We start from the raw sequence: 23,014 nt of genomic DNA, 5'->3' as shown, positions 1-23,014 counted from the left end.
TCGCCTGGAGCCGCCCCTCCCAAGGGCGATAACCCCGAGGGCAACGGCCGCGGGCGGCGCTGCGGTGGCAATGGCGGCGCCCCCTGCACCAGCCACCGAGGGGTCCCCGCAACCGGAGCCGCACGTCCGGGAGCCCGGCCCGGGGAGCGCCAGGCGAGGGCGAGAGGTGAGCGGGGCGGCGCGGGCCGGGAAGGGGCTGCGCCCCTGGGGAGCTCGAGGGCGTCGCCTCGTAGCCCCTTTTCCAGCTGGGTGCAGCCCGGCGGGGCTCGGCCCAAACCTGCCGGCTCAGGGGCTGCCCTCGCGGGGTTACACGGCTGGGAGCGGGGAGGCCGGGAGGTGCCGGCGCCGGATAGAAACTAGGACGGGAGGCCTAGCCCTAGCCAAGGAAACAGCTTGGGGATGCGTGGTCCCTGCTGTCCTGATTCCCGGCTTAGGGGTCTTGTCCCTGCCACCGCAGGTCCTGCCGGAGTCCCGAGCTCTGGGCAGGCAGGGCTTTCTGAAGCGCCTGGGGAGGCTGCGTCCTTCCCGACCTCAGGCAGCTGCTGTGGCCTCGGCCTCCCTCCCAGAACCTGGTCTCGCCGGGCACCAGGCTCCCCTTGGAGGCTGCCTCAGGGAAGGTCCTGGCCATGGGCTCCGACAAGAAGGGAGGAGGGCAGGTGGGAGCGGCGGGGTCTTCGGGGCCCCTTGTCCGTTGCCTGATGCGCTGGGCCGTGCTGGCCAGCGGGGCTGTGCTGGACGGGGCAAGGGGCCTGGGGCTTCCTAGGTCTCACTGAGTGCGCCTGCTCCCTGCTAGTGCCCAGGGCGTTCTGTGGCCTCCCCTGACACCTCAGCCCCCAGCCTGGTTCAGGGCGTCCTACCAGGCACCTCGGAGCACAGGATTGCGTCCCACAAGAAAGTGAGGTGAGATGAAGGGGCTCTCCGGGGACTCTCACTTCCCAGGGAAACTTAGAAATTCGGGGTGAGATTAACAGCAAGAGGGAAACACTCGCATTGCCGGTGACGCGGCGTCGGCGTGGAATCCTCTCTGAGGGGTGGCAGCCCCGGTCGCTCCAGACACCGATGCGCAGAGGCCGAGGTGCCTGCCCTGGGTCACGCAGCTACAGACAGCAGCGCTGCGCCTCTCACCCGGAGCCGCCCCTCCCAAGGGGCTTCTCCTTGTACAGCTCACTGTCCAGCTGTGCAGGACTTTTATGGCTTTCAGTAAAACTGTCATCCTCGAGACGGCAAGACAGGACCATATTCCTGGCTTCACTTGGAAGTTATTTCTAAAGTTCGAAAAACTTGCTGGGCCCGTTTTGGGGGATACAAGAGTCCCCACTGGGGGAGAGGGGGACTGTCACGTTGAATTCTGCCTGTTCTTAAATTTTTCTGGAAGCTGAAATGATGTTCACACAAATGTCAGGAAAGAATCCTCCTGCCCCCAGTGTGGTTTTCCCCTGTGGGTAGGAAGAGTGTGCAAAGTGTGATAATCCCTTATCTGGGGAGACCTTCCCTTCACAAGAGCCTGCTGGGGTGTCCTGCAAGATGTGGAAACGAGTGAAGCCGTGTCATCTCCACTCCCTCCGGCCCCCAGCAAAGGATGAGAAAAGATGCCCAGCTTCTTCCAAAGAAACAGCACTTTACACAGGGTCTTCATGGCCAATTTCTTGCTTCAACAGATATATACTGAGCACCTACTGTATACCAAGCTTTTTTCTAGGTACTGGAAACACCATGATAAATAAAAGAGTTCATGCTCTCAGAGAGCTTACACTCGTGTAGGGAGAGGCAGGAACTAAATGAGAACATAGCAGGCGCTAAGTACAACTGAGAGAGGTGAGTGGTTAGGGAATGCCTCTTGAAGGAGGTGACATTTAAGCTGGTGACGTCAAACCAGAATGACAAGGAGTCACCTTCCAGGCAGAGGAATGGGAAGTGCAAAGGCCCTGAGGCAGCAACAGACTTGATGATTTTGAGGAATAGGAAGGAGCCCGGTGTGGCTGAAGGAGAGCTATTTGAGGTGAGGTGGGTAGGGGGCCAACTGGGTGGACTGCTTAGCCATGATCGGGACTTGGAGTTTTGTTCAAACTGCAATGGCATTGACTGAATACCATGGATCTGGAAACAAACAAAACACACACACACACACACACACACATATCACAAAAAAAACCCTGCAATAGCAAAGCCATCAGAGGGCTTTAATCAGAGAGGAGATGGGATCTGATTATTTATTTGTGACTGAGTGTCTGTTGCCCAGGCTGGAGTGCAGTGGCGCCAATCTCAGCTCACTGCAATATCTGCCTCCCAGGTTCAAGCGATTCTCTTGCCTCAGCCTCCTGAGTAGCTGGGATTACAGCCAGCCACTATGCCTGGCTAAGTTTTGTGTTTTTAGTAGAGATGGGGTTTCGTCATGTTGGGCAGGCTGGTCTTGAACTCCTGGGCTCAAGCGATCCACCTACCTCCGCCTCCCAAAGTGCTGGGTTTATAGGGATGGGCCACCGTGCAATTTACGTTATTACAAGAGCACTGGCTGCTGGGTGGTGTGGATTGTAGGGAGCAAGGGCAGACACAGAGAAGCCACGTAGGAGGCACTCACTGACAGACAAGAATTGGAAAGAAGAATCAAAGATGACTCCTAAGTTTGTGGCCTGAGCCCCTTAGGGGACCAGCGGTGCCATTTGCTAGGAGCTGGATTAGACAATGGGATAGCCATCAGGAGCTGTATGTAGACCATGCTAAGCTGAGACGCCTGCCAGGCATCCCTGGAGGGCTGTGGGCAGGCAGGCTATGGGTAAATGAGCTACCGCCTCCTTTATTCATGAAACAACCTTGTGAAATTGGCAGGGATGTAGCATTTGACAGATGAGGAAAACAGGCTTGGAGAGATAATGTGATTTACTCAAGGTCACATAGAGGGGTAGGTGACAAAGGCAGGCTCAAGCCCAGGTCTCCTGACCTGCAGCTTACACAGCCGTGCTGACTCAGTAAATGACGGCGGCTTCAGCAGGAAGCCCAGGGTAAGATGTCCAGAAGAACGTGCCCCTGGAAATGTTTAGAGGTCATGGTTTAAGATCTTTTTTCTCTTCTGTCTCACTTCCTCTTAGGATGACATGGGGGCAAAATGGGGCTGAGAGGTTGCTGGAAAAGCCCTGAAGACATCACAGGGACTCAGGACGTGTACTGAAGTCATAGGGTGTGGGGACCTGTTTTGTGTCTGTTGGGAGGCTTAGTTCCTGTGTCTCCTCCAGGACAGCAGAGCCAGTCGCCTCTCATTCTGTACGAAGGTGTGCTATGGCATTGGTGGGGTCCCCAACCAGATAGCCTCTAGCGCCACAGCCTTTTACCTGCAGCTCTTCCTGCTTGATATAGCACAGGTAAGTGTGGGCAGCTGCCCAGTCTCTGCTGGCATCTTCCTTGGGGTCTGGTCCTTCCACCCCCACCTCTGCTTCTGCTCCCACCATCCTTGTAGGCATCGCTTCTGACTCAAGCTTAACAAAAAGCCAGAAGCTAATGAGGGCAAGGTCCTCAAGGATGTTTACTGCAGCCTGTTTGTAGTGGGAAAATGAGAAACAATGTGGATCCCCAACAATATAGAAGCAGTTGGCTAAGTAAGCTATGCCATAGCCACATAATAGACCAAGCCTGTCCAACCCACGGCGGGACGGCTTTGAGTGTGGTCCAACACAAATTTGTAAACTTTCTTAAAACATTATGAATTTGTTTGTGATTTTTTTTTTAGCTCATTAGCTATCATTAGTGTTAGTGTATTTTATGTGTTTATATGTGGCCCAAGACAATTCTTTTTTTTTTTTTTTTTTTTTTTGAGACAGAGCCTCCCTCTGTCACCCAGGCTGGAGTGCAGTGGTGTGATCTCGGCTCACTGAAACCTCCGCCTCCCGGGTTCAAGCAATTCTCATGCCTCAGCCTCCCAAGTAGCTAGGATTACAGGTGCACACCACCACGATCGGCTACTTTTTTTTTTTTTTTGAGACGGAGTCTCACTCTGTCACCCAAGCTGGAGTGCAATGGCACAATCTTGGCTCACTGCAACCTCCGCCTCCCGGGTTTAGCAATTCTCCTGCCTCAGCCTCCAGAGTAGCTGGGATTACAGGTGCATGCCACCATGCCTGGCTAATTTTTTGTATTTTTGGTAGAGACAGGGTTTCACCATGCTGGCCAGGTTGGTCTTCAACTCCTGACCTCGTGATCCACCTGCCTCAGCCTCCCAAAGTGCTGGGATTATAGGTGTAAACCACCATGCCCGGCCTACAGCTTATTTTTGTATTTTTAGTAAAGACGGGGTTTCGCCATGTTGGTCAGGCTGGTCTTAAACTCCTGGCCTCAGGTGATCCATCCACCACAGCTTCCCATAGTGCTGGGATTACAGGCATGAGCCACCGTGCCTCACCAAGACAATTCTTCTTCTAATGTGGCCCACAGAAGCCAACAGATTGGACTAACCTCACTATCAAATAGACTGTCATGCAGCCATTCAAAAGAATGATCTATACCAGTTGACTTACAGCGATTTCCATGACGCTCTGGTGAAAAAGAAAATTAGTTTTAGAGAAGAGTATATAAAATGATCCCATTTTAGCAAATCAAAGGCTCCATGTGTGTGTGTGGATGGATATGTACGTATATATGTATTTGTCCATGTTTAAAATGTGAGCATGGAGAAAATTCTAGAAGGATCTACACCAACTCGTTAATGTTGGCTACAGGAGGGAATGATGGAGAATGGAGGGTAAGTAAAACCCAATTTTTAAAATGAGGTATCCAGCCAAGCATGGTGGCTCACAGCTGTAATCCCAGCACTTTTCAAGGCTGAGGAGGGAGGATCACTTGAGATAAGGAGTTCAAGACCAGCCTGGCCAATATGGTGAAACCCCATCTCTACTAAATATACAAAAATTAGCCGGGCATGGTGGCACACACCTGTAGTCCCAGCTACTCGAGAGGCTGAGGCAGGACAATCGCTTGAACCCGGGAGGTGGAGGTTGCAGTGAGCCGAGATTGCACCACCACATTCCAGCCTGGTCAACAGAGCAAGTCTCCCTCTCAAAAACAAAACAAAACAAAAACCAACAATAAAAAAATGAGGTATCCAGCCCGGTGTGGTGGCTCACACCTGTAATCCCAGCACTTTGGGAGGTCAAGGCGGGAGGACCATTTAAACTCAGGTATTCAAGACCAGCCTGGGCAACATGGCAAAACCCCACCTCCACAAAAAATTTAAAAATACAAAAATTAGCTGGGCATAGTGGCATGTGCCTGTGGTCCCAGCTACTTGGAAGGCTGAGGTGGAAGAATCACCTGAGCCCGAGAGGCAGTGGCTGCAGTGAGCTAAGATGGTGCCTCTGCACTCCAGCCTGGGCAACAGAGAGAGGCCCTGTCTCAATTAAAAAATAATAATAATAAGTGAAATGAGGTATCCACGAATGTTTAAGATGACACTCTGATATGATCCCATTTATATAAACTGATCAATCTCGGGCACACACGAAGAAGCCTATGAACGGCTGATCATCAAAACGATTCTGGCAGTTGTCTCGGGATGCTGGGATTTCAGATGAGCTTCGCTTAGTATTTTCCCACATTGTTTGAATGTTTTTCTAATTAGTGTATTATTTACATAGTCAGAAAAAACAATGAATCCTTTCCATTGTGAAACACAGTGTCCACCTCTGTCAGCCCAGAGGCACCCTCCTTGCTCTGAGCCAGCCCCAGATGAGGGCCTGGAGTCCTCTCCACAGTGGCGGAGTGTGCGGGGCGGCAGCATTCAGCTCCCTCCCCTGGGATCAGCGTCCTGGGGAAGGCTGAGGAGCCCCTGACACTGCGGCTCTGCCCCAGCCAGTCCTGGTTCCCAGGCCCCCCTCCTGATGGCAGGCAGGCCTGGATGGGCTCTCGGCTGCTGCCGGGCCTCAGCTCTTTATCCCCTCCCCTGTCTGTTTCAGATCCCTGCCGCCCAGGTGTCACTTGTTCTGTTTGGGGGAAAAGTGTCTGGGGCAGCTGCTGACCCTGTGGCTGGGTTCTTCATCAACAGGAGCCAGAGGACGGGGTCTGGACGGCTCATGCCTTGGTGAGCAACCGCTCAGTCCTTAGGATCCAGGCACCTGGTCCTGGCCCTCTGGTCGCTGTTTGTCACAGTCCTTGTTCTAGCAGAAACCCGCTGGGTGGTTAGGAAACAAGCCCGGATAATGTCGCAGTTGCACTGGGGACCGACTATGAGTGATAAGGAGTTCAGAGACACTCATGGGGACTCTCCCTCCCCAGATGGAATGGGGCTGGACGAAGCCTCCAAGACTCCCAGGCCTGGCCTGGGGCTCTGAGTGTGGGAAGGGTGGGATGGAGCCCACGCGAGGCCTCACGGAGGAAGTACAACTCAGTGTCCCAGTGTCCACACAGGGAGTGCCACCAGCGGCACCGAGTGTGCAGCCGGAGCTCCCACGAGGAGTGGCCGCCCACTGCCTGCCTGGCCCATCGGCCACTTCTCCCCTGCTCTTGGCTCCCACCCAGGGAGCCTCAGCCTAGAGATTCTCAAGGGGCCGAGAAGGGGTGAGGTTCCTCCAGGCTGGGCCCTTCGTGTCCCCCTGTCCTGGTCCAGGGACCACTTCACCTTGGCTGTGCTTCCGCAGGGTGCTGGGCTGCACCCCCTTCATCGCCCTGGCCTACTTCTTCCTGTGGTTCCTGCCCCCCTTCACCAGCCTGCGAGGCCTCTGGTACACCACCTTCTACTGCCTGTTCCAGGGCCTGGCCACGGTAAGCAGGGCCCCTTCCTGGGCCTGTGCTCTGGCGAAGCCCATTGCTTGCCGTGGCCACTCTGAAGTGTGCTGTGGGGGCAGGGTCACTGCCCTCCCCACCCGCCTGTGCCTGGACCATGCCATTGGCTCTCGCTGGCCTTGCGCGGGGCTGGCTGCCCCCTCCTGCCTTTGGGCCCCTAGCTCCGACTTCAGGTGGCCAGCTGGGATATGTCGGGTTGGCCTGTGGGTGCCGGGATGTGACACCCAGGATTGGGGAGGTTGCCAGCTGTCACCAGGCAAAGCTGGGGGCGATTCTAAGCTCTGCAGGCACCCCAGTTCTTCCAGGTACCCTACACAGCGCTCACCATGCTGCTGACCCCCTGCCCAAGGGAGCGCGACTCGGCCACTGCCTACCGTAAGTGCAGCCATGGGTTTCGGGTTCCGGGGAGGGAACTGCCCCTGGGACCCTACTCCCTCTCAGTCACCGTAAGCAGCGCTCTGTCTCCAGGGATGACTGTGGAGATGGCAGGAACACTGATGGGGGCCACTGTCCATGGGCTCATCGTGTCTGGCGCCCACAAACACCACAGGTGCGAGGCCACTATGACCCCGGGGCCAGTCACCGTCTCCCCCAATGCGGTAAGTGCACTGGATGGCCAGGCCCCCCAACCTGGGGTCCCCTCTGCAAGGTCACCTCCTTCCTCTAGGACTGGTTCTCCTGCCCACACCGCTTTGCTGTCTTTTAGGGGACTCACTGCCCCCCCTCATTCCTTCCCTGCTCCTCCAGTTGAGCAGATGGCCCCCAAATCTAATGTCCTCTGCTAACCTGCCTCCTCCTGGGTTCCTTCTAGACGTAAAATAGAACAGACACTGGCCTGGCCACCTGGGCCACCTGCAGTGGAGGAGGCCGGCCCCAGAGGTGGGGCGAGGGTGGGGAAAGCTGCAGGGCAGGCTAGGGGAGGGGCAGCAGAGGGGTCTGGTGTCCTTCTGGAGCCAAAGCCCTTCCTATGACCCATGCTCCCTGCCCCAGCCCTGACCGGGGGGAGCCCCCAACCCCCAGTGTGAAATGGTGGAGAGGGGGAAGCCCCTTCCTTCCCTTTCACAGCAGGTCCCTCGAGCATTGAGCAGATACACCTCTATTTTATCTACCACATTTACCTTCTCTTTTTCTACTTCCCCCTCTTTCCTCAAGTAATGACATTATCATCCTCCAGCACTGTCCTCTTCTCCCCTCTCTCAACCCTCCAACCTATGACTGAATCCTGCCCATTTTTTAGGCCAAAAGTCTTCTGGGATGCATCCAGCCATCTTGTACCCCACTGCCATGCCCTGGCCCGTGCCACCAGCTCCCTCCCTACCCCACAACTGCTGCCTCCGCCTCCTACACGCATCCCTGCCTCCCGCCACCTCCCCTGTGCGGTCAGGTGCCCTTTGAAAGGAGTTTGAGCATGGGTGGCCCTCACTTTCAGGACTGGGCATGGGCCACCCTCCACAGCCTTCATGTAGGCCTCCCCTCTGTGTGCCCTGTACCCTGCTGTCTTGGCCTTTTGTGCTTTTTTTTTTTTTTTGAGACAGAATCTTATCTGTTGCCCAGGCTGGAGTGCAGGGGCGCAATCTCGGCTCACTGCAACCTCCGCCTCCCGGGTTCAGGCCATTCTCCTGCCTTAGCCTCCTGAGTAGCTGGGACTAAAGGCGCCCGCCACCACACCTGGCTAATTTTTGTATTTTTAGTAGAGATGGGGTTTTGCCACTTTGGCCAGGCTGGGTTTCGAACTCCTGACCTCAGGTGATCCGCCCACCTCGGCCTCCCAAAGTGCTAGGATTACAGGCGTGAGCCCCCATACCTGGCCTGTGCTTGTTTTTAATATTTCAGATTTATACAAAGGCAGAGAGGCACAGATCTTAGTGTGGTCCCTGGACCAGCAGCATCAACTCCTGGGACCTTGTTAGAAAGGTAGATCCTCATGATTACAGGCGTGAGCCACTGCTGGGATCACAGTGGTGGCTCATGCCTGTAATCCCAGCACTTTGGGAGGCTGAGGCGGGCGGATCACGAGGTCAGGAGTTCCAGACCATTCTGGCCAACATAGTGAAATCCAGTCTCTACTAAAAATACACAAAAAATTAGCTGGGCGTGGTGGTGTGCGCCTGTAATCCCAGCTACTCGGGAGGCTGAGGCAGAAGAATCGCGTGAACCCAGGAGGCAGAGGTTGCAGTGAGCTGAGATTGCGCCACTGCGATCTGCCTAGGCGATAGAAAGAGACTCTTGTCTCAAAAAAAAAAAAAAAAAAAAATCTCAAGACAGTAACAGCAGAGCATTGAACCCCAGGGGCAATGCTCTTCAGCACATGAGGCCCAGGGTGGCTGCACAGGACAAGCGCCCTGCCCCGCCCCCTCTCTCTGCTCCTCTCCCCAGAGGCAGCCTCTCCCGAACCGGCTCTGGCTGTCGCTCTTGTGCATGTGTTTATTGGCATTTTAATGCACACGTATTCTTCCCTGAATGACAGGTAGCACTGTCCTGCTTCCTATATATACAGAGGCAGGGTCTTACTCTGCTACCCAGGCTGGAGTGCAATGGTGCAATCACAGCTCACTGCAACCCCAACCTCCCAGACTCAAGCGATTCTCCCGCCTCAGCCTCCCTAGTAGCTGGGACTGCAGGTGCACACCACCACATCTGGGTAATTGTTGTATTTTCTTTGGTAGATACAGGGTTTCACCATGTTGCCCAGGCTGATCTTGAACTCCTGGGCTCAAGGGATCCACCTGCCTCAGCCTCCCAAAGAGCTGGAATGACAGGCATGAGCCACCATTCCCGGCCCTGCTTCCTATATTAATCTTTTTTTTTTTTTTTTTTTTTTTGAGACGACGAGAGTCTCGCTCTGTCGCTCAGGCTGGAGTGCAGTGGTGTGATCTCGGCTCACTGCAACCTCTGCCTCCCCAGTTCAAGTGATTCTCTTGCCTCAGCATCCTGAGTAGCTACGATGACAGGCACCCACCACCACGCCCAGCTAAATGTTTGTATTTTTAGTAGAGATGGGATCTCACTATGTTGGCCAGGCTCGTCTGGAACTCCTGACCTCAAATAATCCACCCACCTTGGCCTCCCAAAGTGCTGGGATGACAAGCACGAGCCACCGCGCCTGGCCCTGCTTCCTCCGTTAATCTGAGTTACCATGTATCTCACCATGCTGTAACCGCCTGCTCCTGGATCTGTCTTCCTCCCCACACTGAGCCCTGTGGGTGGACAGGGCTCACTTATTCATCACTGGAGCCTCGGGGCCTAGCATGCAGAAGGCAGCAGCAGTCCATGTTTGCTTCATAGAATGTGGGAGGGAGCACTCTGGCTCCTGGGGCATCAGTGTCCTCTTTGCCATGCAGGGAACACAGGGTCAGCAGGGGGTACGTGGAAGGAGCAGCCCGGGCCCGGAGAGTGTGCTGTCCTGTGGGGTGATTGGGAGGTGGGGACCCAATGTCCTGGGCTTGGGCTGTGCCTCCCTCCTCTCCATTTGGGAGGCAGTCCTGCCCTGCCCCTCAGGTGTCACCACCTCCAGGGGTTGAAGACATCACCCACCCCAGTCCTGTCCTGTCCCACAGGCCCGTCTCTACTACATTGCGGCCGCCGTGGTTGCGGTGACTTACCCCGTGTGCAGCAGTTTACTGTGCCTAGGGGTGAAGGAGCGGCCAGGTATGGGGTGTGGTGAGGAGGGAAGCAGAAGCTGGGGACAGGGCTCTGCTCGGGGGTGGGTTTTGAACTCTGCGAAGCCAAGGTGCCACCCTCCTGCATTGCAGACCCCTCCACCCCAGCCTCAGGCCCAGGCTTGAGTTTCCTGGCTGGGCTGGGCCTCACTACCCGGCACCCGCCCTACCTGAAGCTGGTGATCTCCTTCCTGTTCATCTCTGCTGCTGTTCAGGTACCTCTGGCCAGCTGCCCCCAACAGGTTTGGCGCTGGCCATGGAGACCTTGCTAGGTTCAGGGTGCAGTCTCAGCTTGAGTTTTATAGGGAGAAACCTATGGCTGGCACATGGCTCAGAGGGGCTGGTGCTGGGAGGGAGATCCCGGTAGGGCATGTGGGACTGGAGGGCCAGGGCCTGGGCACTAGGAGGCTGACAGTGTCCGGGTGATTTCCTCTCACATTACCGGAAGCGTAGTCAAGTCCACCTGATCACAGCTGTGCAGGTGATGAGGGTGGCCTAGGAGTGGTGTTTATCTCTGTGTTGGTGACAAGTGTCCTTTGTGGGGGAAGGGACTGTATGATGGTAGCAGCAAGTCAAAGTCCCAATGGAGAGGCCAGACTCGAGACCCTGTCCTTGCCCTTGACTTCTGAGCTCCTGCCATGCCCTGCACATACCCACTTCCTGTCCATCTCCTCAGGTGGAGCAGAGCTACCTGGTCCTGTTCTGTACACATGCCTCCCAGCTACACGACCACGTCCAGGGCCTGGTGCTAACCGTCCTGGTGAGGGGACCTGGGGTGGTGGAGGCTAGGTCACTTGGGGCCCTGAGTTGGGGACATGTGTGGCCAGAGTTCTGGTGGTCCACATTTTGGACTTTGCTTTGGTCTTGGTCACCCGCATTCCAGCAGAGGGTAGAATTGGGGCCAGGATTACAATGTTCATAGCCACTGGTTTGAATCGGGTGCAAGGCCAAGGCCAGGCATCCCATCTAAAAGCCAAGGCCTTGAGGTCCCGGGTGAAGGCGCTGGCAGCACGGCCCTGGCGTGATGACACTGTCTGCTCACAGGTCTCAGCCGTGCTGAGCACCCCGCTGTGGGAGTGGGTTCTCCAGAGCTTTGGGAAGAAGATGTCAGCCTTCGGGATCTCTGTGAGTGATGCAGGAATTAAGGGTTGGGAGTGGCTGGAGGGGAGAAGCGAGGGAGGTGACCGTGGTACCTGAGCCGGGGTGGATCTGTGTTCCCTTGAGTCTTCAAGGCCTAGCACAGGGCGAGGCACGGGGGTCATCAGTCAAGAGCCGTGTGTGAAGGAGCAGGCCCCGCGAAGTAGCAGGTGGCAGGACAGCTGGTGTGTGTGTCTCCCCAGGCGATGGTGCCCTTTGCGATCTTGCTGGCTGCTGTGCCCACAGCACCTGTGGCTTATGTCGTGGCCTTTGTATCTGGCGTGAGCATTGCTGTGTCCTTGCTGCTACCCTGGTAGGCTGGGTGTGGGGGCCTCATGTGTGTCCACAGTGGGTGTCGCCTCCTTCATGTCAACCTGCTGTCCCAGGTCCCCTGCACTCAGCCTGTGCGGAGATGGAGGCCACCAGCTCTGTCCTCAGAGCCCTCCTGAGAGGATACCAGGCAGTAGGAATGGTGGGGGGCCCGGCAGGGGCCGGCGGGGGTACAAGCACACAGGCCATCTGCTTCTCTGGTGGCCAGTCTGGTCCTGGGCACAGAACTCAGGGATGAATCCACCTTGGCCTCTGTCGCCAGAGAGTTCACAGGCTGCTGGTGGCCAACGGGCTAGGAGGGCTAACTTGATGCCCCTGCCACAGGTCCATGCTGCCAGACGTGGTGGATGACTTTCAGCTGCAGCACCATCACGGGCCAGGCCTGGAGACCATCTTCTACTCCTCCTACGTCTTCTTCACCAAGCTGTCTGGTGCATGTGCCCTGGGCATCTCCACCCTCAGTCTGGAGTGAGTCCCAGGGTCAGGATACAGCAGAGGCACCAAGGACCAGTGGGCGGGAAGAGGGCAAAGCCCCCCACCTACCAAGCTCGGGGCACCCATGAGCCTGAGGGCTAAGCGCTGCTCTTTGGAGAGTGTGGGGAACCATTTCCCCATGTTTCTCCGCGCATGAGACTGAGAGGGCCAGCTCCCCCATTCTCCATTTTCTCTAAACTCTCCCAGGTCAGCCTGTCTGTCCCCTTGACACTCCTCTCCTGATCTCGCCAGGAAATGAAGTCCACGTTTCAGGAGGGGATGGGGTGAGGTATCTGGGGCCCCTCCACTCAGGGTGCCAGGCTTAGCAGGCCCTGCCCTAATGGCTGGGTGATGTTTCTCCAGGTTCTCGGGGTACAAGGCAGGGGCCTGCAAGCAGGCAGAGGAGGTAGTGGTCACCCTCAAGGTCCTCATCGGTGCCGTGCCCACTTGCATGATCCTTGCTGGGCTCTGCATCCTCATGGTCGGCTCCACTCCAAAGACGCCCAGTCAGGATGCCTCCAGCCGGCTGAGCCTTCGGAGGTAAGCCCCGCACGTCCCCTGCACCCAGGGAGGCACAGTGTGCGCTGCTGGGGGAATGACTAACACCAGTCTGCAGACGTCCCTGCTGTCACACAGTCCTGCCTCTGGGACACTCTTTCCTTAGCTCAGGGTCACCCTTTTCTCCTGGATTTTCTTCTCTTACCCTGGCCACCCCTTCTCAGTCTTCTTCCTTTGATCACCTGGTAGACTGTGGTATGTGAGGGTTCCCTCCTTGACCTCCTATTGGTTTTGCTCTCCAAAGCCCCCTCAGTACCTCATCTGCTAGCCTGACCCAACTCAGGCACCCCTTGTGCCTGGTGACTGCTAGAGCTGCCCCTCCAGCCTGAGCTTCCCTCAACTTCCAGAGCCGCATATCGCTGGCATGCGTACATTTCCACCTAGTAGCCCACAAGCGTGGCACTCAGTCTCGATGAACCTCAACGGAACTGATCTTGTCCCCCCAGCTGGCTCCTCCTTCTGTGTCCCTGTCTTGGTGAATGGCATCATGGTTCCCCCTGGGGTGGAAGCCTGGGAGTCTTTGGCTCTTGCCTCCCACGGGCAATGCTGAGCAGGTCTCTGACCTGGTCCTTCCCCTACCAGAACACCGACCCCACTGATGGGGAGGATCTACTCACTGTCTGATCTTCTGGGGAGGCTATGGGAACCCTGAAGGCTGGGGCTGGCTGTTTTATTCCTTTTTGTATCCCAAGAGCCCAGCACAGAGCCTGAGGCTAAGCAGGTACTAAGGAATCACTGCTGCAGCATCACCACATCTGGCCCAGCAGATGTGCATGAGCACCCAATGTTCACTCACATAAAGTCCTCAAGCATGCACACATCATGCAGGCCCACGCAGGACAGGCAGTGGGTGATCCCATCATCAGCCACTCCCTGCCCAGGGTGACGGCCTCGGGCTCTGCAACAGAGAGATACCAAGGGCACACTTCCCAGTCAGGGAAGGCCAGACGGATGGGGAACTGCTTGATGGCACCTGGAGAACCAGGGTTGTAGCTTATTTACAGGACTTGGGAGGGGAGGAATTGAAGAGGAGTTGTTGGGAAGACAAGGAGCAGCCACCAAACCTTCCGCGGGTTTCTGCGGCAGGACAGAGGGGAGGGCCCACACCACTTCCATCCTTCTCCTTGGCTTCCTTCCTTTCCCACAGGAGGACCAGCTACAGCCTGGCGTAAAGCTTGAGAGGGAGACTGTGAATGGACACAGGAGCCAGCACCCTTGGGGTCTGACATTGCCCTCCTCCACCCTTCAGCACCCGGCCTGGCAGTTTAGCACTCGGTCTTTTTCCCTGGGATGTGGAGTCTTTGGCAACATGTCCTGAAGGGACTGGCCTGTGCTTCAGGACCCCACTTGGCACTTCTTGTCTGTTGCCTTCAGACTATCTCAGATAGACCTGTGTCCCTGACTAGGCCAGTAGCACCTGCCTCTAGAAAAAGGAGGCTCCTGCCCAACCTGGCTTGTGGACCCTGTGGGAGCCCCAGGCCCAACAACCTGCGTGGACAGCAAAGCTCCCTGACAGAAGGACAGACACAAGGACTCTTGTTTGTCCCAGGGCTCCAGTGGACATCTGCTCAGGACACAGAGAGGTGAGAGTCACCACGTGAATGGGCAGAGTGTGGACAGGCAGACATGCCCAAGATGTATGATTAGGGAGACACAGACAGACCCAGGGAGGCCAACGGGCCCCAGGGAGAACGGGACAGCCGTGGGGATGGGACTGAGCAGGGCGGGCGCTGAGGTGCTCCTCAAGCCTCTCCCAGTTCCCAACCATTGACGCGACTGTTTCTATCAGGGTCAGAAATGGCTATCGAGCCAGTAAAGATCCAGCATTTTCGCAAATAAAAGCTATTTGTGTGGAAAGATTTTTCTGAAATTTTATCTTACAAAAGCACGGGAACTACAGTTTTTTAGAGGCCATGTTTTCAGGGAAAGAAAGATCCACGGAGGTTTTTATTTTTTCAAAAACAAATTCAAGGGTTGATCTGCTATTGAGTCTGTGTAGTGTGACTGTGGACAGCCCTCTCATCCCAACTGGAATCCCCAGGGGAGGGAAAGGGGAGAAAGCCTGGTGCCCTTGAACCTGGCTGCTCCCCCAGCCACACACCTCTGACTTGCATGTCCTTAGACCAGGGACACTATGTGGGAGCGGGGCGGGTTCCTCCTTCCCTTTGGAGGAGTCACAAAGTTAAGGCTCTAGAGTGGCTCAAAGCAGCAGGCCGCCGAGGTGGCTCATAGGGGCTGGGGCTGGGGGAGGGCTGGGGAAGCCATGGGGGGTGTTATGCTCCAGCAAGTCCTGCCTGGAGAAGTCTGGCACCTAAACAGGGGGCCTGAGTGCAGACTCGCCCCTACATTCCACCCCAGCCCCCACCCCTGCCTCCTTCATGGGTTCAGCTCTCCTGAGCCCACAGCTAGGCCCCATCCACTCAAGATCTTCAGCCGTCTCTGAGGAGCAATCCCCCTGAGGCCCAGAACTCAGGTTTGTCCTTAGATATGACGCAGTCCTCAGAGCTGAAAGCATCTCACTGCTTCCACAAACACGGTGGCAGAAGGAACCCGACCTCGCCGGGGACGTGTGGGGTCTGACCCGGTCTTTCTGATGCCTCAACTCTCTGGCCCTTATGACACTGACATGAGTATCTGGTTCCTGAGGTCACAGGGCACCAGAGAAAGAGCTGGGCTCAGCTTCTCTGCACTGCCCTTTCTGACAGGAAGCTCTGCCTCCCCGTACTGTGCATGGACACAAACACACACACACAAGCAGCACACATGCATGCTACTGAAAACAGGAGAGAACGTTTCTTAATGCTGGGATATCACGCGTCACGTGGAAACAGTACCCGGCAAGACAGAAGGCAATGTAGTTTCTACCATGTTATCATTTTATGTTATGCTTTGGCAACCTGGGCAATGCAGGCAGGATCAGAAGCTTGTGCCAGATTCTCTGCTATCGATTATTTCCTGGCAGTGCAGTGGCAGGAAGCAGAGCTATACGGTGCAAAGGCAGCTGCAGGGGCCCTCTGCAGAGTCAGAACCTCCAGGAGTCAGGAGTTAAAAAGCCCAGAGACAGGAGCTATCATGGGCTCGGAGCTGGGCAGATGCCCTGAAAGGCATCATTCCATTTCTTCTTCACAGCAGCCCTGCTGAGCATTATTCTCATTCTCAGATGAGGAAACAGGCTTAGAGAGATTAAGCCACTTGCCCAAGTTCAGTTGCTGGTAGAAATGAGTCTTTTTGTGTTTGTTTGAAGCAGAGTCTTGCTCTGCTGCCCAGGCTAGAGTGCAGTGTCACAATCATAGCTCACTGGAGCCTTGAACTCCTGGGTTCAAGTGATTCTCCCACCTCAGCCTCCTGAGTAGCTGGGACTACAGTGCACACCACCACGCCCAACTAATTTTTCTTTTTTTTGTAGCAATGAGAGTCTCACTATGTTGCCTAGACTGGTCTTGAACTTCTGGGCTTAAGCAATCCTCCCCCTTCGGCCTCCCAAAATGCTGGGATTACAGGCGTGAGCCACCGCGCCTGGCCCATTTACCACTATAGCTCCTCAGAGCCCAAGTGTTCGATATGAATGTTTGCTGAATGAATGAGCAAATGTTCCTATCACCTTCATCCTAAAACAAACACCACCACCTTTTATTTGTTCCCTTAGCTTTCTGCTCTCCAAATAATCTGCTTTACTGTTCTCCTCTCACCCCTCCCATTCCTGTCTCCTTTTCCTCACCTGCTATTCACTCCTTAACCAGTTAAACCTGGGCTTGGCTTCCAACACTGAGACAGTGCAGCCTGACAGGATGAACCCCAGCATCAAAGAAAAGGAGATGGTAATCTCCTTTTACCATGGTTGACTTACTCAACAAAACTGAGCTTCCACTTCTTTTTTTTTTTTTTTTGAGATGGAGTCTCACTCTGTTGCCCAGGCTGGAGTATAGTGGCGCGGTTTCGGCTCACCACAACCTCCGCCTCCCAGGTTCAAGCGATTCTCCTGCCTCAGCCTCCAGAGTAGCTGGGATTACAGGCACCCGCCACCATGCCTGGCTAATTTTTTGTACTTTTAGTAGAGACAGGGTTTCACCATGTTGGCCAGGCTGGTCTTGAACTCCTGACCTCAGGTGATCTGCCTGTCTCGGCCTCCCAAAGTGCTGGGATTACAGGCATGAGCCACCGTGCCCAGTTTCTTTTTTTTTTTTTTTTTGAACAAATGTATACACTATTACATAAACCTCAGGATGGCTATAAGAGAAGACGTGACCAAGTACCAGACCAAGGAAACCCTTAGTGACCAGTCAATTAACGCTGACAACTCCTTTTCAAAATTCTGTCTTGGGCTGGGTGCCGTGTAAGTGTGTGAGCCTTTGGGAGGTCAAGGCAGATGGATCATACGAGATCAGGAGTTTGAGACCAGCCTGGCCAATATGGTGAAACCCCGTCTCTACCAAAAATATAAAAATTAGCTGGGCATGGTGGCAGGAGTTTGTCATCCCAGCTACTCAGGAGGCTGAGGCAGAAGAATCGCTTGAACCAGGAAGGCAGAGGTTGTAGTGAGCTGAGATAACACCACTGCACTCCAGCCTGGGCAATGGAGCCAGACCCTGTCTCAAAATAACAAAAAAAACCTGTCTTCCCCTGGACTGCATGACATCGCCCTCCTGGTTCTTCTGCAGCATCTCTGACCATTCATTTTCTGTCTTTTCCTTCACGTCTTTCTCCTTTGATGCTCCTTAGCCATCGTGGGCTTCTCAGGGCCACGTGATCCCACTCACTATCACCACCTATCCACTACTATAGACTCTTATTAACCCAGAGCTCTCTGCGGAGCTCCAGAGCCCCAGATCCAACTGCCTATCTCAGTGTTCAGGCAGTTAAAACATCATACATCCAAAATACATCACCTCTGCACACCTGCCTCCTGCATTTTCAATAAGTTACATCAGTGTTACTGAGCAAAACAGCTTGCTGCCTGATGCACACAGAGCCAATACTACGGCATCAGATTTTTGAGAGAAGAAAAGCCTTATTACAAATCAACCAACAAGCCAGGCATGGTGGCTCACACCTGTAATCCCAGAACTTTGAAAGGCCGAAGCGGGCGGATCACTTGAGCCCAGGAGTTTGAGACCAGCCTGGCCAACATGGTGAAACCCTGTCTCTACTAAGATACAAAAATTAGCCGGGCGTGGTGGCACACGCCTGTAATACTAGCTACCCGGGAGGCTGAGGCAAGTGAATTACTTGAACCTGGGAGGTGGAGGTTGCAGTGAGCTGAGATCATGCCACTGCACTCTGGCTTGGGCAACAGAGCAAGACTCCGTCTCAAATAAAAAACCAACCAACAAACAAAATCAACCAACAAGGAGACAGGAGTCCAGCTTGAATCTGTCCTTCCTGTGTTGGTCTTAAGGTAGCACTGATATCATATAAGGTTTAGACGGTGGGTTCTGGGATTAGCAGGTGATTGGTGGAAGGAAAGGGAGGTCTGGAACGTCTCCAGGGATGCACACTTGTCTCCCCTTGGGTCACATGTGCAAATTCGGGGGGAAGTTAGTATGAAATGTGGTGGAAATTCAGGCTGTGACATCAGTAAGCATGTTCTACGCAAACTCTAGTCAGCCAACTGATTTCAGCCAATTTTGTTATATTACAAGTGGAGAGAGTTTCAGCAAGCTGTTTCTTTTCTTTTTTGAGACAGTTTCACTCTGTCACCCAGGCTGGAGTGCAGTGGCGTGATCTGTTCACTGCAACCTCCGCCTGCTGGGTTCAAACAATTCTCCTACCTCAGCCTCCCAAGTAGTTGGGAATACAGGCATAAGCCACCACACCCGGCTAATTTTTGTACTTTCAGTAGAGACAGGTTTCACCATGTCAGCCAGGCAACTCGGTCTCCCAAAGTGCTGGAATTACAGGTGTGAGCCACCGTGCCCTGCTCTATTTCTTTTCTTATCTGCCATCCTATAAGCTCAAGAATTCCTGCTGGTCACAGTTTCTTTAATCCTGTAGGGCACAGTTTCATCAGCATCTTTCCAATCTACCCAAAACCAAAGACTTGGTGTCTTCTTAGGTTCCTTTCTCCTTGATTAGCTCCAATTAACTCCACTGTCTCATCCCCGTATCTACTGAGTGTGGATTGAGCAAAGGAAGTCAAGGGCAGTCTATGGCCATACCACCCTGAATGCACCCGATCTCATCTGATCTCGGAAGCTAAGCAGGGTTGGGACTGGTTAGTACTTGGACAGGAGGAGGACAAGGGTTATGGTTTGTGGATTATCAAATGGTGAAAGTTATTTGACACTGGACAGAAAGTTGTAACACCAGATATGGATGGATGTGGCTCATTAACACATGGTGACCTGACATAGCTGCCTGCTATGTTTGAGGTGTAGGCATTTCTGTAGTCTATGGAACTCAGTTCAGCTGGGTACAGTTTTCTGTTACCTAGTGTTTGTGTGTGTGTTCTGTAGAGACAGGATCTCTCGCTTTGTTGCCCAGGCTGGTCTTAAACTCCTGGCCTCAGGTGATCCTACTGCCTCAGCCTCCTAAGTAGCTGGGATTACACACACAAGCCCCCGTTCCCAGCTCTAGTGTTTCTTAAGGACAAAACTGGTGTATAAGTAATAGGAAATTCACATTATGCTGTACTTGTTCTCTAATATCACAGCCATGTTAGAACAAATTTGGGTTTTCAAAGCAAACATAACTGAACAGAGTATATATGTGTATGTATATAAATATATACAAATCCTAAATGGTCCCTGTGACATAAGAAACACACATTTGGTCTCTGCCCCAGGTTCCTGGCACAGAGCTTCTAAAATGCTAGTAACTCCCTGAGTGGTAGGGGTGAGGGGAGTATCTTTTGTTATACATAATAAGCACTTTTCAAACAGATCTGAGTTTATGCTAATGATGTGACTCGCAGAGGATGGGGGCTGGTTGCCAGAGAAACCAACCATGCGATTAGAAGGTTGAAACTTTCAGCCTTATCTCCCTACCGGGAGGGGACAGGGGCTGAAGACTGAGCTCATCATCAATGATTTCATCAATTGTGCCCATGAAATGGAGCCTCCACTTCCCAACGAAGGGGTTCAGAGCTAGGTTGGTGAACACATCCATGTGCCAGGACGTCTACCCCACTCCACGGGACAGAAACTCCTGTGTATGGGACCCTTTTAGACTTCATCCTATATACCTCTTCATCTGGCTGTTCATTCTATAATAAACCAATAAATGTTAAGTAAAGTGTTTCTCTGTGTTCTATGCATTATAGGAAATTATCAAATCTGAGGAGGGTTTTGTGGGAATCCCCTATTTGCAGCCAAGTTGGAGAGAAGTATGTATCACCTGGAGACCCACTACTTGCACATTTGATGCACTTGTAGTCCCAGCTACTTGGGGGGCTAAGGTGGGAGGACTGCTTGAGGCCAGGAGGTTGAGGCTGCAGTGAGCTGTGATAGTGCCACTCACTCCAGCCTGGGCGACAGAGCAAGCCCCTGTCTCAAAAATAAAAATACCCACTACTGGTATCGGAAGTGGGGACCAGCCTGTTGGACTGCGCCCATAACCTACTGGGTCTGCACTCACTCTGGGTAGTGTTAGAATTGAATGAAATTGTAGGTACCCAGTTCAAGTCCACAGAGAACTGAAGAATCACTTGTTGTGGAAAACCCGCACATTTGATGTCAGAAGTGTTCTGTGGTTATAGAAAAAAAAAGTTTCTCCTTTTAGTCTCATATATATTAAGGGAATTAAATAAATATTGTAAAATATACCCACAAAGAAAACACCAGACCCAAATGATTTTTCCAAGTTCTAGCAAACTTTCAATCAAGGATCATTCCTACCTCACACAAACTCCACCACAGAGCAGACAAAGAAGGCACACTCTGCTACTCATTCTATCAAGCCAGAGTAAGCTTCTTACCAAAACCAGCCAAGCACATTAAAAAGGAAAGAGGCCAGGTGTGATGACTCAAGCCTGTAATCCTGAGACTTTAGGAGGCCAAGGTGGGAGGGTCACTTGAGCCCAGGAGTTCAAGAAAAGCCTGGGCAACAAAGGGAGACTCCATCTCTACCAAAAAAGTTTTTAAAAATTAGCTGGGTGTGGTGGCATGCACCTGTAGTCCCAGCTACTTGGGGGGGCTAAGGTGGGAGGACTGCTTGAGGCCAGGAGGTTGAGGCTGCAGTGAGCTGTGATAGTGCCACTCACTCCAGCCTGGGCGACAGAGCAAGCCCCTTGTCTCAAAAATAGAAAAAGGATTTACAGGCTAATCTTACCCATTAACAGAGAAAGGAAGAATCTTAAACAAAATAATAGCAAAATGAGTCTAGCAATGTATAAAAAAATAAATATACCAGGAACATACTGGGTTTATTCCAAGAATGCAAGTTTAACATTAAAAAAACCTATCAGCCAGGCGTGGTGGCTCATGCCTGTAATCCCAGCACTTTGGGAGGCCAAGGAGGGTGGATCATGAGGTCAGGAGTTCAAGACCAGCCTGGCCAAGATGGTGAAACCCTGTCTGTACTAAAACTACAAAAATTAGCCAGGCATGGTGGCAGGTGTCTGTAATCCCAGCTACTTGGGAGGCTGAGGCAGGAGAATTGCTTGAACCCGGATGGCAGAGGTTGCAGTGAGCCAAGATCACGCCACTGCACTCCAGCCTGGGTGACAGAGAGAGACTCTGTCTCAAAAAAAGAACACAGAAAATCTATCAAATGAAATTTACCACACAGACCAATGCAGAGCATGAACTCTGGAGCTCTGTGGAGGGGCCCCTCAATTATCCAGCAGAGGCCGGGCTCAGTGGCTCATGCCTGTAATCCTAGCACTTGGGAGGCTGAGGTGGGCAGATCACTTGAGATCAGGAGTTTGAGACCAGCCTGGCAAAAATTAGATGGGTGTGGTTGGGGGGGGCACCTGTAATCCGAGCTACTCAGGAGGCTGAGACAGGAGAATGGTTTGAACCCGGGAGATGGAGGTTGCAGTGGGCCAAGATTGTGCCAATGCACTCCAGCCTGGGTGACAGAGCAAGACTCCATCTCAAAAAACAACAACAACCAAAACCCCCCAAACAAATAAAATTATCCAGCAGAATAATGATTACAGACATAAATGTGAAGACAAAACTTCCATAAAAGAGAAGATAGGTAAATGTGTGTCCTCCTTAAAATTACGATGCTTGTCCAACACACGAGGTATAAAGAAAGAGGAGGCCAGCAGGAGTTCGAGACTACCCTGGCCCACATGATGAAACCCCGTCTCTACTAAAAACACAAAAATTAGCCAGGCAAGGTGGCGCATGCCTGTAGTCCCAACTACTCAGGAGGCTGAGGTGGGAGAATTTCTTGAACCTGTGAGGTAGAGGTTGCAGTGAGCAGTGATCATGCCACCGCACTACAGCCTGCGAGACAGAACAAGACTAGGTCTCAAAAAAAAAAAAAAAAAAGGGAGGAAAGGCCAGGTGTTGTGGCTCAGGCCTGTAATCCAAGCACTTTGAAAGGCTAAGGCAGGAGGACAGCTTGAGTCTGGGAGTTCAAGACCAGCCTCAGCAACACAGTGAGACCCTGCTCTCTACAAAAAAGAGAGAGAGAAAGAGAGAGAGAGAGAGAGAAGGCAAAGATAGGTCCACAAAGTGGATGAAGACACTAGCAACATCTAGATATATAAAGAATCCTAACAACTCAACATGAAAATTGAGCCAATGATATAATCAAGAATTTTGCAAAAGAAAACTTGAACAGCCCATAAACATCTGTGAAATGATGCTCAAGCTCACTGCTGGTCTGTAAGTAAAACTAAGGGGCCGGGCGCGGTGGCTCACATCTGTAATCCCAGCACGTTGGGAGGCCGAGGCATGTGGATCGTTTGAGGTCAAGAGTTTGAGACAAGCCTAGCCAATATGGTGAAACCCCATCTCTACTAAAAATACAAAAATTAGCTAGGTGTGGTGGTGGGCGCCTGTAATCCCAGCTCAGGAGGCTGACAGGAGAATTCTTGAACCCGGGAGGCAGAGGTTGCAGTGAGCTGAGATTGTGCCATTGCAGTACAGCCTGGGCAACAGAGCGAGACTCTGACTCAAAAAAACAAAAAAAAAACAAAC

At 53.2% G+C, this 23,014-nt stretch overlaps 1 protein-coding gene across 6 annotated transcripts; it reads left to right on the top strand.

Annotated features, from left to right (window-relative positions):
• Nucleotides 1-58: 58 nt before the first annotated feature.
• MFSD2B (MFSD2 lysolipid transporter B, sphingolipid) lies at nt 59-14,780 on the top strand. Of its 6 annotated transcripts, none has more exons than XM_005576446.4 (14): nt 59-166; nt 3,231-3,356; nt 5,940-6,064; nt 6,621-6,744; nt 7,062-7,140; nt 7,234-7,364; nt 10,323-10,413; nt 10,518-10,639; nt 11,101-11,184; nt 11,469-11,549; nt 11,765-11,874; nt 12,216-12,359; nt 12,729-12,905; nt 14,071-14,780. In XM_005576446.4, the coding sequence occupies exons 1-14, from the start codon at nt 71-73 to the stop codon at nt 14,093-14,095; spliced, it is 1,515 nt and encodes a 504-aa protein (XP_005576503.3). In that variant the 5' UTR covers nt 59-70; the 3' UTR covers nt 14,096-14,780. The 6 variants fall into 6 exon arrangements, 4 of the variants coding, with proteins under 4 accessions (XP_005576503.3, XP_073868339.1, XP_045225640.2 ...); XM_074012238.1 differs by having other exon boundaries at nt 3,087-3,356; XR_012422625.1 differs by lacking the exon at nt 11,765-11,874.
• Nucleotides 14,781-23,014: the final 8,234 nt, after the last annotated feature.

This window comes from Macaca fascicularis, chromosome 13, assembly GCF_037993035.2.
Source record: "Macaca fascicularis isolate 582-1 chromosome 13, T2T-MFA8v1.1".
Lineage (NCBI taxonomy): Eukaryota > Metazoa > Chordata > Mammalia > Primates > Cercopithecidae > Macaca > Macaca fascicularis.
Note: the sequence above shows the minus strand (reverse complement) of the source record. Positions and strands in the feature narration are given on the sequence as shown.

Coding starts and splice junctions, on each gene's coding strand:
- MFSD2B (XM_005576446.4), top strand. CDS start 71: ATGGCGGCGCCCCCTGCACCAGCCACCGAGGGGTCCCCGCAACCGGAG. Junction 11,550..11,764: donor TGTCAGCCTTCGGGATCTCT/GTGAGTGATGCA, acceptor GTGTCTCCCCAG/GCGATGGTGCCCTTTGCGAT. Junction 12,906..14,070: donor AGCCGGCTGAGCCTTCGGAG/GTAAGCCCCGCA, acceptor CCTTTCCCACAG/GAGGACCAGCTACAGCCTGG.